The 18794-nt window shown below is 40.9% G+C and overlaps 1 protein-coding gene across 5 annotated transcripts in view; it reads right to left on the bottom strand.

Annotated features, from left to right (window-relative positions):
* The window catches only part of RBMS3 (RNA binding motif single stranded interacting protein 3), a 749106-nt gene that overhangs the window by 121780 nt on the left and 608532 nt on the right, over window positions 1–18794 (bottom strand). For all 5 annotated transcript variants that reach the window (XM_077916336.1, XM_077916334.1, XM_077916335.1 and 2 more), the window contains one exon: window positions 11336–11415. In XM_077916336.1, coding sequence (XP_077772462.1) covers window positions 11336–11415 — 80 coding nt within the window. The remainder of the gene's footprint in view (window positions 1–11335; window positions 11416–18794) is intronic.

Below are 18794 nucleotides of genomic sequence, written 5' to 3'. Positions count from 1 at the left end.
CTGGGGTGTTGCTCATGGCTGCTTGCAGTTAATGCGTTCCTGTTCTCCGCTGCTTGATTAAAAAGAAGTAAGATGCCTGTCCTTCCAGTCAATGATCTATCTTGGCAATGGAAATGTTTTACTGCAGAGAGATAAGGCAAGGGGTCTCCCCCTGACCGTCTTGGCAACAGGATTGTGTTTTCTCCACTCTCCGCAAAATGTGCTAACACTGTGGTGTTCTTTGGACTCCTCAAAAACCACCAAAAGTAGAGCGCTGGTGCCATAGCTGTCAACTTACAGATTTGAAAATAAGGGACCAGCAGCCTCAAAAAGGGATCAGCAGCCAAAATAAGGGATTTTCCAAGCACAGGTATGTTCAACTTCTGAGCCCCTCCAAGCCAAAGGCAGAAAGCCCAGCCAACAGCCAAACGAAGCCTCAAGCGGTGGTTCCCACAGCACAGCAACCCAGCAAAGGGGATGCAGCAAGGAAAACCACCGTCACCTCTCTGCTGGGAAGCGCTGAGCAAAGGCGAGTCCCCAAGCAACACGGCCAATTTGATCGGCACAAGGCATGCAAGCTCCACCCCCCAGTCATTCTTAGACTCCTTACTGGGTGAGCAACGCAGCCAAGCAACACAGTTGGAGCCTCCCTCCTCCCTGGCCAGCAGGGAGGGAGGGAGAGGTGCTGCTTCCTTTGAAACCCAGGAAATTTAAGGGACATCATCAATAAGGGACAGCAGCGGGACACAGCGCTGGGATAAGGGACTTTCCCGCCAAATAAGGGGCGGTTGACAGCTATGGCTGGTGCTGATGGGAGAATAACGTGCTCATGAAAATTGCAAGACTGTACGAAGGGCCCTGCTGGACCACATCAAAGCGCCCAGCCAGATGCTTGTGAGAAATCCACATGCAGGACATGAATACAACAGCACTCTCTTGCTTGTGACCCCCAGCAACTGAAATTCAGAAGTGTACTGGCTCTGCTACTGGAGGTAAAAGGATATAGGACCATCAAGACAAGCAGTCACTACATTAAAAAAAAAAAAAATCTTTAAAATAGTCATTCCCATGAGGCCTGAAGCATTTCTTTTGGGGATTACAGGGACAAAGGTTCCAAAAGAGATGGTTACGCTGTTTATGTATGCTACTACCATAGCCAGAATCCTGTATCCACAAAAGTGCAAAGAAGAAGTCCCCACAAAAGAAGAATGGATTTTATAGTTAATGGACTATGCAGAGATGGCAAAGTTGACAGCATAAAAATAAGAGATCAAAAAGACGCGAGCTTTGTTGAAGAGTGGAGGTTCTTTTCGGACCATATGAAGGAGGGGGGATCTATAGCTAAATGAAATCGCGAACAGGAATTGAATAGCAGGCCAGAGAAGGAGAATAAAGAAATGATTGTGATATAAGTTATAATACAATAAAAAAAAAGAAACAGCAGTTATGGCAGCAGGTAAAAGATTCCATGACAGAAACATCACAGACATAAGGATGAGAAGTCAAAATGTATTATATTGAAAGTACACTGAATAATGTCAAATTTTGTGTAAAACAAACAAACAACTAATAAAAACCATTCTAAAGAAGACAAGTTGTCACTGATAGGTGCATCATTAAAAAAATTATACACTCCCATTTTAAACCCACACATCTTGACGGGCAGCACATCTTGTGGTACCAAATTCCATAGTGTAACTATGCACTGAGTGAAGTTATTTCCCCCTGAATTTTCCAACATTCAGTTTCTATGGATCACCCTAGCTTCAATGTGTGTGAGAGAGAGCCCTTCCCTTTTCTACTCAGCGCTAGTGAATCCTCAACTATTGCAAACTTTTCAGCACTGGAATCGTGGTTCATTTCACACTTTCTTGCCCTCACCCTTGATGGATCTCATCTATATTTCAAGGAGTAATCTGCAGAGCACCGTAGGAGACAGAGACTCCAGTAGCAAAATTATGCATTGTGGAACATGCAACAAATAGTGGCCAAGGGGGATCTATTAACTAGCAATCAAAAGATAATTTAAAACATGGGAGAAGACAACAGGTGCCTAATGGATGGAGCGCTGAAACATCTGGCAGAAACTTCTGGGTATAAAATGATACTGTTGTTCAGATAGCTTAATAAAAGGCCAAGCGCTTACTGTCTTCCAACTCTACAGGATGGCAAGCTTTTGAAAAATAATAATTTATGCTGTAAAAATTATCTGCATTGCTGCTCAAGGGACTGAACTTACAATAGACTTAGTATGTAAATAATTCTGTCCAAGAACTGAACCTTTCCATCACAGCTGCAGTTGACTTCCTGCAGGTTAGATGCACCCCCAGCAAGATCCATACCGTGCAACTGACTCATTTTCTCAGGCTTGAGTCTGGCACGGCACTGACAAGACTATAGATAAACTCGGGGATCATGTCACTGCAAGGCTGTGACTTATCTTTAATAAAAAGGAATATTTCTTCCCACACGTGACCACCAAAAAATCAACAGTTCCTTGCTGACTTTCAATTGCTACATATTCATTGACAAAGTCTTGTCCTTATGGGACTCTTGGCTCTTCAAAGCTAAAGAGTTTGTGTTCACTTCGATTGATTATTGAAAAAATTATCATTACTTCTAAATAACTTGCCAAGTGAACACTTTGTTTTTGAAAGAGTGAGAGAGAGACAGAGAGATGCAGAGAAGAGAGCTATTTCTTTTTGCAGTGGAAAGCCAATTAAAATGGCTCCAATATGGAAACTTCTGAAAAGTGTCATACTTCTTTTTAACTTTAATTATTCACATTCCTTTGAACCTTCAAGGAAAGGTTTTGTTCTAATCTAGGGAGAGTGCTGGGGAAATGTTAGAACTTAAGCAATACTCTAATACGAAGACTAATGTAGGAGGTGGGGGGGGGGAGGAAGATTGATAATAATAAAAAAAGATGACTCAATATGACGTAGCTGATTTACACTGTCAGGGGACATTCACGGAGAGCCATTAGGAGCTCTTTGAAAAGAAAATCTAAGTCATATTTGAACTTCAAAAGATCATGCAATCTGGGAAATATCATCCAGTTTCTGATTGTAAATATTTTATAACTAAAGCTCTATTAACTCCTCAGTGCTTTAAATCCAAAATGTTTTAAAATGACTTGAAAGCCTGAGGAGAATACAAGAGGAGAAGAAGAAAAAAAAAAACCACACAGACGGAATAAAAAGAGATGATGGCAGCAGAAGCTTCATGTTAAAAATGAAGTAATTGCCTTCAGTACAAAATGTTCACAGACAAGACTGTCTGAATGGGGCGTACTTGCAGCATTTTCTGACACCCTTTTTATCCTCACCAACACACTAAGCAGGGCAAATGCTGGCATTTTATTCAACCAGTTTACCTCATGCATGCCCTGTCATAGCTTCCATGATACATGCCTGTGATGTCATCGATACATGCCTGTGATGTCATCGTGCCATCCAACAGTGTCAGGGCGTGTCATCAAAAGTTGCAGTGACCCAATGGTTTACATATTTCACATAGTTATATACTACTTAATACCAAAACCAACACTCTTCCTACCAATAATAACACTCTTTGCACAGGCCACAGGGCAGCTTACAATAAAAAGAAGGAAAAAACAAATTAAAATCCAATTAAAAAAACCTACAGTCCATCAAAACACCACCAACAACAGAGGCGCCATCTTCTTAAGAGGATTGAGGGGGCCTGGGTGCGACGCCATGTGACGCCATGCACGTGACGTCCCACAACACCCTGATATTGTACATGCGATGTTGCGAGGAGCCGGGGGCGGAGCCAAATGCCTCCTAAATATTGACACTACCACCCAGAAACTATCACCCCAGCCTTAAGCAGCCAGGTGCAATCTTGGGGTATCACGTTAAAGGAGTCTATGTGCAAGTATCTGTCCAGAAGCCAAGAGTGGAGAAGATGAACCATACAGCTTCCCTCAGCTGCCTGGGGAGGGCCACCTTAGTAGACCCACATCTTAAGTGGCCCTCCACCCCTGGCACAACCCTGCTTAAGTGTCAGCCCTCCATCTGGAGGCTGATAATGGATATATACCCGATGCTTGTGCCAAAGCCTACCAACATCTGTAATCAATAAAAGCTGTGGCCAAGTTTAAATCCCATAACTTTGTCCTGCCTGGTTTGTTTACTCCTGCTGTTGCCTTGGTTTCACCCTCTGGGAGGTCAGGGTGGTGGAAACTAATTGGCAGCCAGTGCATTCGGGACACAATCAGTGTAATATACTCAAAATTATGAGCAACCTGTACACTGAATTCTGCACCAACATGGAGATTACAGCTAGCCCAAACTTCCCCATTCCATACAATCTGCAGTTACAAATGGAACTGCATGCATGTATTGGGAGAGCAATCGAATAACACAACTGCGATGCTGCACAAGGGAAACACACCTACAACACAATGGGAATGAACCAATTTGCCGATTTGACTGGCAAAGAGTTTAGGCAGAAAATGCTTAGTTTCAGTGCTGAGAAGGTGCCATCACCCTGGGCTCTTAAAAATAAAAAATTGGAAGTATGTTTTTTATTTTATTTTTTTATTTTTAAGAATGTTTTAATCTGTTTCTGCTTTGCTTTTGATTTGAAATTGTATGTCTGTTTATAGCCCTGGGCTCCTTGAGGAGGAAGGGTAGGATATAAGCAATAATAATAATGATAATAATAATAATAATAATAATAATAATAATAATAATAATAATAATAATAATTTATTTCTTATACCTCGCCCATCACACTGGTTTACCCCAGCCACTCTGGGTGCCTTCCAACAAAATATAAAGGAACAAAACAGAACCTCAAACATTTTTAAGAGCTTGTCAGATGTCTACAAAAAGTTTTGCTTTTTACATCTGATGGGAGGGTGCTCCACAGGTTCCCTGTAACTTCACTTTTCGCAGTAATGGAACCGCCAGAATGCCCTCGGAACTGGCTGAACGTAACCCATGTGTAAGCTGTGGGTTTTAAAGTATTATGATGCATAATGGGTATGGATAGAGGATAAACTGTTAGATATGTCAGAATATGGAAGAAAACTACCTCCAGGAAAGAGTACTGGTAGGATGTCCTTCATGGTAATTCTTCCTAATGTATCGCTATTAAACAGCAATCTGAACAGCTAGGGTGAGAGGCAGGAAGAGAGAAATGTGCAAAAAAAAAAAAAAAAAAAAAAAGATTCTTGTTTCTAAGGGTAAGAAAATAAAAAGAAAATTAAGATGCTACTAGTACAGAACTTCCTAGTAAATCTTCTGGCAGGATATTAAGTTTTATTTCAGTTACTCTTTCTAAGGAAATATATTGCTCTTAAGTGTGTAATTTCCCATTTTGAGGCTATTTCTTAGGAACAATAATTAAAGCAGAAGAAGGCATTAAGAGGCCTAAGAGAAATATTCAAGCTTATGAAAGAACATGAAACAAAATTAAATGTCCAAAACCGGATGAGATGGATTTTCAATATCAATACCAAGAGGGCATAATATGGATAAACATAGCAATTCCCATTCAATTTAAATACACAGGTTGTTGCTGTTGTTGTTTTAAAAAGGGAAGGTATATTTGGTGCTGCTTATTATTGTCCCTCCAGTTTCTCATATTTTGAGAGCGATCAAAGCCAAAAAGCAAAAAGAACTTTGGGAGAAACTGTCCTTCATGAGGGGAATGAGTCAAATCCACTACTGGAAAGGTTACATGTTTCCATTAAAAGGCTCGTTAGCAAGTAGGAGAGGAAACCTGGAATAAACAAGATGTTTCCCCAAACATGAAATCTGCTCCATTCTGTACAGACTCTTCTAACAGTCCGCTAGGAATCCAGGTGAAAAGTGTGGAGCGACTGTATTTAACCTCTGACTGATTGGTAAATCTTTTCTCGCAGCCAGACAGCTGGTCAGTATATCAGCTAACATCTAAAAACTGATATATATCTGTATTATTATTATTTACATACACATATCCCTCTGTCTCATGCTCTCAAGTTTCCGAATTTCCTACTTAAATTCATAAAGAGGTCACAGCAATAACTAGAGCCCATTTTCCCTTTCATGCCAATTATTGCGGCACTGGGAGGATAATTTTCAGACTCTGATTGTGCCTTTCCAAATACACTGGGAGACTTGATTCTCTTTGGCTCGCCATGCAGGAAGATCAGTAATTGCCTGGAGGTGGATAAAGCATAATGCTTCTATCTTTGCTGAGAGGCATAAATCCAGGTTTATTACAGAGATGTATAAATTGAGTAGAAGCTGTGAGGGGAAACTACATGAATATAAAGAAACTTCTACTTAACCTTTTCCCCTCCCTCTCGTCTTGGAGGAAGTAAAGGACAAGCTAAACCCACCAACAGGGAATGGAGCAATTTATAACTTTTCACTGTATCTTAAATATTGTTATTTCTTTTCTTCGGTCTTTCTTTCTTTCTTTTTTTGCTGTGTGAGCTCTTAAGGAGTATAATAACCAATACAGTACAACTGTCTCAAATATGTATTTTGACAGCACCTGGCTTAGGTAATTACACCCAAATGCTCGCCCTATACAAATCAATGAAATGGTGATAATTCCCAATCAATCATATTTACAGATCCGCAATTCTCTCTTACAAGGCTAGAGGGAGTTCACTGAGTCACTTTCCAGGGGATTTTTAGAATACAACAATATCCCACTGAGAAGCGTATCTGAGGGTGAAGAAAGCAGAAAGCCACTGGATAAATTAGAATTCAAAAACGGGGTTTGATTTCTACCATGTACACATATGCAATCAATCCAATCTGTGATCATTAAAATCAAATTCTACCAGGCAGCATATAAGCACATTTGTAATTTAAATATACCATGTAATTGAGGTGCAGTTTTCTCTTGTTTTCATACCCTTATTTTCCTAATGACAGGCAGCTAATGTAACTGCTTTAAAATATTTTCTACATAAGCATCTCAGAGCACCCAGACACACCTATATGGGGAAGAGAGATAAGCATTTAATAAAGGAATCTTGAAATGTAATGTTCCTTTTTGCAAAACAGACAGAAAGGTGCCATCAGGAAGATTAGCTACATTAAAAAGCCAAGTTTATCTGCTTACACTTATACAGTATATATCCTCATTCAAATTTCTCCTTTTGTGAGAAAGCTCTTCACAAATGCCTCTTCCCCACTTGACACTAGAGGGTAAAAAACTACAGCAAGGCTGCTATTTTTCTGCACCAGGTTTTTATATTATTACTCATTTAGATACTTTTATACTGACTTTTCACTTCCAGACTGGATATGCCCAAGCTAACTTGCGGAACAAAATGAAAACCTAACCACAACATCAATAAAAATGCCATGCATCTAGATCAAATACAAAAAGGCGGCAAGAAAAACTTAAGAGACTTGATCTAAGCGGAAGAAAACATATGAAGCAGATAAATGAGAGGACTGCCGTAGGAGAAATGGTGATTAAAAAAACTGGGAAATTGGGGGACAGCCAAACCTCCTAAGATAGGGAGTTCAGCTTCTTAGATGGGTGGTCTCTCCTAAACTCGTAGGATTAATTCAGAGGTGATCTGGGATCTTCCAGAAAAACCAGGGGACCTTTTTCTGCTCGCCCCCACTTCCCAAAGCACACGCCTTATTAAATAGCGGTGGCAACAGCAGCTGCGATGGTAGAAAAGAAAATGGAATTATGGGAGATGTAGTTCTCCCAAGGGCTACAGCTTTTCAAGGGTTCTATTTTCCAAACGGTATGTTCATATGTTAATCAAAATGTTGGCATAATGGCTGGTGATTCAAAATGCTGATCATAGTGCTATGTGTTAAGTGCTGAGCTGCTGTTTATCCCCATTCTTCGTCTAAGTACTGACTTGCTTAATAATGCTTATCCTTGTTGCCCATCAAGAGGCTGACCATTTAGGAATCCAATAGGATTGGAGCTTAGACCTGCAAGATGTGGGGCATTGTCCCCACTGTTTGACACAGCTGTGAGGAGAAAGAGGGCTTGACTCCCATTCAGGGATTCCAAGGCCTTGCTAGGAATAGGATAGAAATTTCGTTCACAATTCACAGCAAAATTACCAAACTGACAATTCTTGAAATAATATGCAAACTGAAAAAAACAGCCATCCATCAAAATTTCCACTCTCAGAGTTTTGCAATGCAGTTCTCCAGTCAAGGAATGTGTGTGCAAAAATGCATACAGAATGTGCATAAAAATGTAGATATATTTGCAACAATAATATAGAAAAGTGCATTACAGAAAATTGCTTACAAAATTTGCATTTTAGGCAAAATACACTAATGCATATATCAGGAGAAAATTGCACTAAAATACTGATAAATTTTCATGAGCTCTTTTTGAAAGAAAGAAAGAAAGAAAGAAAGAAAGAAAGAAAGAAAGAAAACCCATGTAGAAACCCATGCAGATGTAAAGACAAGATTGGGGGAAAAAATGAGAAAGAGAGAAATCATAATTTGACAGATTCACTTGTCCTTATTCCTTCCTTGCCTCCACTCTAGAGTTCCTGTTCAGAAGCCAAAACTTGGAAGTTGAGTTCCCTGCACTCACTCCCAGTTCTCCAAAAGCTAAAGGACACTGAAATAGTTCCTGAGCCCAAACATGAGCTCTGTAAATTTAGTTATTGCAGCTTCATTGGTTGCTGGAAGCTCTGCCATAGCATGAATGCTGGATTTGAGGATTGTAGGTAACATTGTGTAAGTTTAAAACAGCCCATAGTTTCTAGATAATTTACACATGGCGCAGTTCCACCTAACACTTCCTTTGGATGAGAACTCTGAATTCAATATTATGCATATAAAACTTGGGGAAATCCTACAGTTAAAAGTCATAAAGCTGCTGCATTTATGGCCAGCTGACTCACATATGCTAAGAGCATTTTATTACTGAATGACGTGGGAGATTGTTTACAGAGGACAAGGATTCTGTTGACTGGAAATCTGCTCGAAATCATTGCTATCCTTCGCATTTCCATCGGGTGTAGCTATGATATTAGGCAGGTTCATATCACAACTACTGCAATTGCTAGAGAAGGAATGTCCATCTGTTGGTATCTTTGTATGTAGAATTGTACCACAATATTCTGTGACCGATCTTGAGTTTCCCTGGGATAACATGTGAATCTACTCACATAAAAGGTAAAGGTAAAGGTACCCCTGCCCATACGGGCCAGTCTTGACAGACTCTAGGGTTGTGCGCTCATCTCACTCTAGAGGCCGGGAGCCAGCGCTGTCCGGAGACACTTCCGGGTCACGTGGCCAGCGTGACAAAGCTGAAACATCGTTTACCTTCCCGCTAGTAAGCGGTCCCTATTTATCTACTTGCACCCGGGGGTGCTTTCGAACTGCTAGGTTGGCAGGCGCTGGGACCGAGCAGCGGGAGCGCACCCCGCCGCGGGGATTCGAACCACCGACCATGCGATCGGCAAGTCCTAGGCGCTGAGGTTTTACCCGCAGCGCCACCCGCGTCTACTCACATACATTGTTAATATTTACTTAACCGGGGTGTGTGGGGGGGTGAGTGGCTCTTCCAATGGATGTATTTTTCTGCATTGAAAGGTTGGATGCCATCATCATGGATGCTAACAGGATTTCCTGGGCCCAGTATACTGTATGTGTATTGGGGGCCCTGTACCACCATCATGTGCAATCTATTGACAAGATCTGCTGCTTATTGTATATATGTAACTTGCCAAGATGTACACAACCTTGATCTCCTGGGAGGAAAAGCGAGATGGAAACATATAGTGTCATTCACAGATCATACAACCTGTGCCGGATTTATGTATAAGCTAAACAAGCTATAGCTTGGGGCACCTGGATGTACGTTTCCAAAATATAAGATAAAAAACAAATAAAACAAAACCTACATACAGCAACAGTGTTTTGTTTTGTGTTGTGTAGGCTCCTATGATGTAAGTCAAGGGCCCCGCCTGCTAGCCTGCTCCCTAAAATATCACTGGTTTGCTCATTTCTATATATAGGGTGCCTACATTCTACATGGACTGGCTACATGGCAACATGTGCAAATGGCTTTAGATACCTATTAGGTCCATAAATGACCAAATAGCATATATCCAACACAAAAAACAGTGACAATTTGTTGTTGACAAAGGACAGTTGGACATATAAAAGGCCCCATTACCTTCAGTAGCTTAGGGCCTCATCAAACCTAAATCTGGCCCTGCATACAACCAAAGGGCAAGATAGTTTGAGCACAATACACCGATTCTGCCTCAACTGCAAATTAATTTCTGGACCTAATTCAAAGTACTGGTTTTGACTTATAAAGCCTTTAATGGCTCAGGAACCCAGTACCCGAAGGATTGCCTCTCTCTGTATGAACCTACATGGACCCTGAGATCATCCTCTGAGGCCCATGTGCCTCCCTCATGATAGGACTGGAGGGCGGAAACACAAGGATGGGCCTTTTCTGCAGCGGCTCCCCAGGAAGGTTTGGCTGGTGCACCTCCAGGCACCAGGAAAAAAACATTCCTTGTTAACGAGGCCTTTGGCTGACTGACATCAGATGCCCTTTCAAAATGTGTTGTGGAAGGAGGATTATTGGTTTTTTGTTGTTCTTATTTTTACTATGTATTTTGTGGTTTTTATATTGTAATTTTATGTTGTGAACATAAGATCTGCAGGTGAAGGGTGCTATCCAAATAATAATAATAATAATAATAATAATAATAATAATAATAATAATAGCAATAATATTCTACTCCAAGTGGCCATAAGTGCAACACAACATTTTGTGTGACTTGAAGGTGACATACTTTTCCAATTGTTTACACTCATAAGTCAACCTAGATCTTGCGCATAATACATGCATTCTCATTCTGCTCTCCATTTAAGTAAGAAAAACAAATAAAAAAATGGGAAGCTGTAATTGTGAGCAACAAAGAGGAAACACTACAGCAATTCAAGCTCAATCTAAAATGCTGTAAAGGTAAAGGGACCCCTGACCGTTAGGTCCAGTCGCTGTGGCATAAAGGACAGTAAATACATTGATGGCAAGTAAGAACTCATGAGAGTGGGAAATGGGTTCAGTGACCTTTCTATGTAATGAGATTCCATAGGCTGAGTTAAATCTATTTCCCCTTTATCTTCCTCCACTCTCATTTTCTCCTCCCCCGCCCAGTTTATTTGGTTTGTTTAATTAGTAATATACTTAATGTGGAGGTGGGGGTGTCTAGACCTAAGACATACAACAGCACAAATTCAATGCAAATTGGAGAGGGAGACACCAATATGTGAAATGTCAAGCCAGAACTCTCCTCAAGAGCCATTTCTGGAAAAGGAGCTTCCATATTTTACCACACAGAGAGAGAACACACAACACTTACCTGGCACACCAGGGGGTGTTTTCAGGTATTTCCCATTAAAATGCTGAATAACTACTTCACATTTTTCGGTAGATTCCATCCTGAGAAAGAGAAATAATAATAATAATTATGGAGCATCGATCAGATGACAGGTATCAAGAAAAAGCCACGCAATATCACTTGATAATGAAACGTGCCGCCTGCCTCCATTATACTGATGCTTTAACAGGAATGGCGATGCTTTTCTGTCTGGATGCACTGGTTTTGTACATCCAAGTCTCTGTGTCAGTTACACTCACAACATTACCTTTTTGTGTGTGTGTGTTCTGAAAATCAGGTTGGCAGAGGAGGAGGAGGAGGAGGCTGGTGGATCAGGCCAATGAACCATCTTGTCCAGCATCCTGTTCTTACTGTGACCAACCAGATGCCTATGGAAATCCCACATGCAGGGATTCTCCAGCAACTTCTAAAACTGGAGGTAGTACATAATCAGAATGACTAATAGCTACAGATACTCCATGAAACTGCCTAATCCCCATTTAAAGCAATCCGAGTTGGTGGCCGTCACTCCCTTCAAATCCACACAATACTTTTAAGGCACATTTATTTTTAATATGTTTGATTTTTATTGCTTTTCAATTTTTAATTTTTTTTTTTTTTTACAAATTTGACATCTCATTAATTCAGATTGAAAAAATGACTCCCCAACCGGCCATCTTGATGTTTCTCTTCCCACCCTTATTAGCTGCTCAATTTTCACCCCCCGTTTTCTTCCTCTTCGTTTGCCACCGGCTGCTCGTTTTTCAGTTCCTGCTAGACTTTTACTAACTACGTGCATCCAAAGCACATGACTTCCCGCAAAGAACCCTGGGAACTGTAGGCTGCTAAGGGGACTGGGAATTATAACTCTGTGAAGGGGAAGCTACTATTCCCAGGGTTATTCTGAGGAAGACATGTGCTTTAAAAGTGTACTGTGCATGCTATAAATATACAGTGCGAATAATTATTTCTGTTTACCCTGAATCTTCTGGCATTCATTTCCACTGGATGGGCCCCAGATTATTATTATTATTATTATTATTATTATTATTATTATTATTATTATTATTATGAGAGACTTTTCCCTATCCACTTTTCCTACAACATGCACAATATTTTATTTAAAAGTTTCAAACGTTGCAATCTTTCCTCAAAGGGAAACTGGCTACTTTTGGTGTTTTAAAAACATGTTTCACTGAGGTGCAGGCTACAATAAACTTTGAATGGGCTGTGGTGTTCCAGGCATCCTTGAGAAATGGGGTGGGGGGGTATGCACGTCCCCCCTTCATAAGTGACCCTCTGTTTCCCAGACAATATCACCATTATGAAATGCTTCCTGGTAAGACCTTCAGTCGGGATAATATATTCCCCCCCCACCCAACTAAACTTCCTCAACCACAATACAAGCAATACAGAAGGGAAAGTTAAATCAGCCGGGGTAAAATGGGGAAAATATTTTAAATTTAAACTTTTAAAAAAGATTTAAACCAGTCCATCGGAACAAAACATAAGGATTCTAATTTTCAAAATGGCAGTAGTTGTTATCGGAGCGGTTTCTCCTGAGGAAAACAAGCCCCCCACACAGACTTTTTGGTCCTTCCTGCAATTTTTTGCTGTCTGAAGAAAAGCTCTGAGAGATTGAAGTAGCAAGTTGGTTGAGTGAATCTTACCCTTTACCAACTTTGCATTTCTCATTTTCTGAGGCCAAAATGAATGTCTTGTTCTGCATCTGACAGTAATTCCCCTCCCCCTATACTTCAGAGGTCCAGTTCTCCAGAAGAAACGGTCACAAAAAGCTTTCTGCTAGCTGAATCTACCTGGGTACCACAATTCCACTTCCACGAGATGGAAGCACCAAATTTCCTTCAACACCACATTTTGCACTTTCCGCTCAGAGGAGGGAGATCTTCATTTCCTCCTCCCCTCCTGATCTTCTCTGTTTCCCAGCCACCTTTAGTTAGCATGCAAATAGGGATTGTGATGAAAACCATTACAGTGGTACCTTGGGTTACAAACGCTTCGGGTTACGAACACTTTGGGCTACAGACTCCACTAACCCAGAAGTAGTACCTCGGGTTAAGAACTTTACCTCAGGATGAGAACAGAAATCGCGCGGCGGCAGTGGGAGGCTCCAGAAGCTAAAGTGGTACCTCAGGTTTCAGGCTAAGAAAGGACCTCCGAACGAATTAAGTTCGTAACCAGAGGTACCACTGTATTTTCAAATGCGGTACTGAAACCAGGCATGGTTCTGTGCTTTGGGCTCAGTATTGAAGCAACTTGCATAACATTCTGTGTGCATCCAATTGATTTCACGGTGCCCCCTTCCCCTTTTCCAAACTTACACTTTGCATGCAAAAACACAATATATACTAACAAATAAATTCAAATCAATTCCAGTTGCCTACCCTGGTCACATACTTCCAACACCCCAAAAAGTTTTTAAATCCCCTCAAAATGCCTTGGCTAACCTTAAAACATACTTCATCCACACTGCTCAGAAAAGGGAGCTACTATCAGCCCATTTCTGCTTTCTGCTTAAAAGCTCCATCCCCAGCAGACCAGCCATACCAAGCTGTGAAAATCGAAAACTCATATCTGACTCTGAAAGAAGATCTGGTAGGATTTCCCCAAAGAAATGATGCTAAAGGGACAGTATAGAAAGTTCCAGCCTTACAAACATGTATCAACCTTTTCCATTTTCTCTCTCTTCCCAATACTGGCTGCCACTTGAATTTTCGGCCCCCAGCTTGCTGCGCCTCCAGCAAGAATACTGCTAAAAACTCAATATATTTTCATGTAGCTTGCCTCAGCTTCCTTCCACAGTGCATTAACATACAGCCCCCAAAGGCTGACCCAAAAACTCAAAAATATGCGATATGGTAATATGCATTCTTCTGAAGTGGGAAGATGCTCTCCAGAGTGTCAACACGGGGTTTGCATTCTCCTGTAGCAGTTTTCAGAGGCAGTTTCGAAAATGTGAATAGGGGATGATTTAATGGTATCAAAATGCATGTTACTTTATTTCAGGAGGAGGCACTAAAACTGTCCCTCTTGACTTGTAATCATTGCAATCTTTTGTACGCCTGCTTTTTGTTTTTTAAATGCTGCCACAACCACGTGGGCTATGGACCTTTCGACAAAGAGCAAAACGACTGATGCCGAAGATTGTTCACTTTGGCTTCATTCAGATTTAACTAAGCGTACGTCGGCAGCAAATCTATAGAGACTCTTGTCTCTGAAAGAATAAATGCAATAAAAGCCTGTTTTCTGTAGCTGCGGGCGTGGAGTGTCAAACCATGTTACGCTGCACCACACAGCAGTGACAATTTCATTTTAATACATGGGGGCACATCCTTAACAACCCAAAAGTATTCCCAAGCAAAGAAGGCAAGGGAGAGGCTGCCAAATGAAAGAGCGCCTGTACGCTCTGTGCATTTTATGTGGGAAGAAAATAAAAGCGAAGCCCACAGTGCTCTAGAATGACACACACACAAAAGTAAAAAAGTGGGGAGGCCCAGATTTTGAATAGCCACCTCAGAAAGAACGAGTTCATTTTCTTCTCAAGTTCCACAATTAACAGCTTTCAAATGCTAGGGCTAGCTATCTGTAATCTGGCACACACTTCACTTGAAACAGACACTAGCATTATCAAATCCCATCTGAAAACGAAGCACAATAGACAAAGCTGTAGCGACATACTCCTTTCAAGCGCAGTGCTCAATAGCTACAACTGGGCCCATTTTTCTTCCACGTTACCTGAATCCTTTGGAGCTACCTAGAACAATGTTGTAGCAGGCAGTCCACGACACATTAAGCCTGGCTTCAGATCGCAACACGAAAATTCACACGTTCCGCTGGGTCCGCTTGAATGCCAGAGATATATTTGCAATTGCTTTATATGGGACACGGCTTGCTGAATTACCAGTATGACATCCACTCTGCGAAACATATTTCTACCTTATATATCTCCCAGCAGAAGCATATACACATTTCCCTCCCAGAATATACTCTTCTAAAATATACTTTTGCTGTATTTTACAGAAGCTAACATATGTAAGCTATTTCATTAGTGAACGAGAAACCCACCCAGTGAGCAAAAATGTCTAACACATATAATGAATACTGAGTATTCAAAAGTACTGACCACCACTGTGCTTCTGCAGACCTACCTACCTACCTACCTACCTATCTCTTTAAAAATATTTATATTGGCCCAGTGTTAACAAGAGCTCGCATGGAGGGTATTGCATTGTGAGAAAATTTAAATGGCTTGGCAGAATCCAGTAATGCAGGGCTGCCATTAGCACAGATTCTAGGCTGTCATGGTTCCACTACAACTACTATTATATTTTGTGAACCACCCTGAGATCTTATTATGAAGGGCAGTTTATAAATCTAATAAATAAATAAAATATAAATAAATACTACTGTTGGGTTGGGGCGGCCTTGGCTGGAGCACTGACCTTGAATTGTCAGTCCTGTGTGGCTGGACTCACCTGCATCATTTAAATTCCATCGCTATAATGTGTGCCCATAATGTATACACGGCAGTTGTTACATTGTGCGGATTATTTATTTATCATTAAATTTATATCCCACAAAGGGCGGCAAACGTCCAAGTGATAAAACAATAAAGACGTCATAAAAACAATTCCAGATGCAGACTGGGAAATATCTCAGCTTAAAAAGGCTTGCTGAAAGAGGTCTTCAACAGGCACCGGAAAGACAAGAGAAAGAAAGGTCTTCAACAGGCATTGGAAAGACAAGAGAGAAGGCACCCATCTAATATTCTTCTTCTTTGGCGATCACTCGTAGCCGAGTAAGATTGTCTTCCATAAACACGTTTTTAACAATGAGTCCATAAGTGACTGTGGAGGCCAATTCTGGATTCACACATCCTTCCACAGTGGGGACATTGGTTTCCGGGCAGGAGTTGATCACGGTGTGGATTTGCCAAGCGTGCCTTCCTCTTAGCGCGTTTCTCCCTTTCGTCCCGAGTTCAAGCATCTTCAAAGCCCAAGGCACCTTTGGTAAAGGCTGTTCTCCAACTGGAGCGCTCGCAGGCCAGTGTTTCCCAGTTGTCCGGGGAGCGGCTTGGTTTTACTGGTGAATGTGCTGGGGAGTCCAATGATGTGGGCCTGTTCTTCAAGGTCTGCACTGCTATGTACCACTACCCAGTAATCCTGTTGCCTCTGGGGTTGGGAGTGGGAATGGGCATGTGGGGCCAGTCTCTGCTGCTGCTGCTGGAGGGCCCTCATTTCCAGGGAGTCCCACAACAGTACTTTGCCCAGGGTCTTTTGAAACTTGATGTTGGCCCTGGAAGAGCCATAGATCACAGGCTTTGTAGGATAGTGCGCAGGCTTTTTGAGCATAAGATTCCAGATCAAATCAGTGGTGTCTTCCTTTAAAGTCCTATGGGTGGCACACCTTGGAATGCTATTTTGCCCGAGCTTGTGATGACCTACCAAACGCAGCAGACCACAGATGTGCTTGATATTGATACATGGTCATGACAAGGCAACCTCCTGATTTTTTCATCACAAGCAGACCATCAGTCGCTTCGATTCACAGATATGCCCAAAGTTTCATGTGAATTAGCCCCGTCTGACTCAAAAAGCAAGCTATATCATATATAGACAGACAGATAGTTTTAATTCTATCAGTGCTTAATTGTTTTCCCCATGTTTTTAGCAGTTCTTATTTTATCTGCAAGCCACCTCGAGTCCCATTAAGGGAAAAGGCGGGATAAAAATAAATATATAATCAGCAGCAGCTGCTTCAAAGAAAGTGACTGTCAATGCCTCTCTGGCTCACAGAAATTGAGAAAAATACCAGGAACATCCGAAGAAATATTACTTTAGTGAAATTTTCCGCTGTGAATTTGTGTACCCATGATGCTTATAAAACATAAGTGTTGAAAGTTAGACATTCAAAGTTGATAATTTAAGCCAAATGCCAGTCACAATCTTTGTGTTAGGGATAATATTATATATATATATATATTCAGAATATCCTGTGGATATTGGTTCCGCTGGAAACCATAATTGACCCAACATGGTCATTAAGAATTATGAAAGTAATAGGGAGCCTGAACAAAGATAACAAAAATAAATACTACATGCAGAGACCTTATGGAACTAAGTCAACTGTACATGATCATTATGCCAATTAATTCAAACCACAAATGAAAAAGACAAAATATGTATTACAAAAATAATGAGATGATTAAATGAGTTGCTAGCAAAATGTTGGAAGCCTAAAATAATAGGTTAGTGGAACAACTGTGTAATTTTCCTTCACTGCCATACAAAATATATTATTCCAATTTCCTTTCCTTTTCCATTAAAAGTACAGTATAAGTAACATCCTTATAAATTGACAAAATGTTTTTTAATTCTGATCCAAATCCCAAGTCTGTACCTCTAGCTTATTATTGCTCTTGGGATTTGAAATATTATTCCTAAAAGGTGAAAGGAAACCCTGAGAGATCAATATCCCACATATCAAACCAAAAGCATATTTATGACCATAAAACATTTAAAAGTGCGCACAGGCATTATGGGATGTGGCACACTAAAAAGGTTACTATGGGAGCACGGGGATCTATCCAAATTTCAGCCAGTGATTCAATCCTGCAAGTGAACTGTATGTCTGGATGTTTATCATCAAGTCATAGTAACGCATACAATTTAACTCCCTACAAACAGCTCCCCTGAAATTTCTAATGTATGATTATGGAATGCATCTGCTTGGTAGAGAAGCCAACAAACTTATCATGACATCTCCCAAGGTGCCAGACAGCCTTCAGAACATGCCATGATACTTAAAAGCAAACAATGGAGAAGATCCAGTCATTTGGCCTCACAAAATGTTCAGTGATTGTTAAATGTCTGATCTAGCTACACATGTATGCATGAGACCTAGTTTAAAAGGGGGGGGGGGGGAGAAACCAAAACCTGATGATAAGACCACTCAGCTGTCCAGGGAGACAATAAGGCAGGCATAGACAAACTCGGTCCTCCAGATGTTGTGGGACTACAACTCCCATCATCCCTAGCTAACAGGACCAGTGGTCAGGGATGATGGGAACCGTAGTCTCAAAACATCTGGGAGGGCTGAGTTTGCCTACACCTACAATAAGGCATGTAAAAGAAGGCCTCCCCCATTCTATTCTCAAAGGGATGACCTGAACAATCATATTTTAGGGAAGCTTTCAATATCTGAAGGACTATTGTATTTTATTATTGTGTTGGAAGCTGCCCAGAGTGGCTGGGGAAACTCAACCAGATGGGTGGGGTATAAATATTATTATTATTATTATTATTATTATTATTATTATTATTATTATTATCATCATCATCATCATTATTATATTTCTGACTAGAAATATGTCAGGTATAGGGCCAAAGCTTTCAAATGCGTATGCCCCCTGGCTGGGCAG

This window comes from Podarcis muralis, chromosome 12, assembly GCF_964188315.1.
Source record: "Podarcis muralis chromosome 12, rPodMur119.hap1.1, whole genome shotgun sequence".
NCBI lineage: Eukaryota > Metazoa > Chordata > Lepidosauria > Squamata > Lacertidae > Podarcis > Podarcis muralis.
Note: the sequence above shows the minus strand (reverse complement) of the source record. Positions and strands in the feature narration are given on the sequence as shown.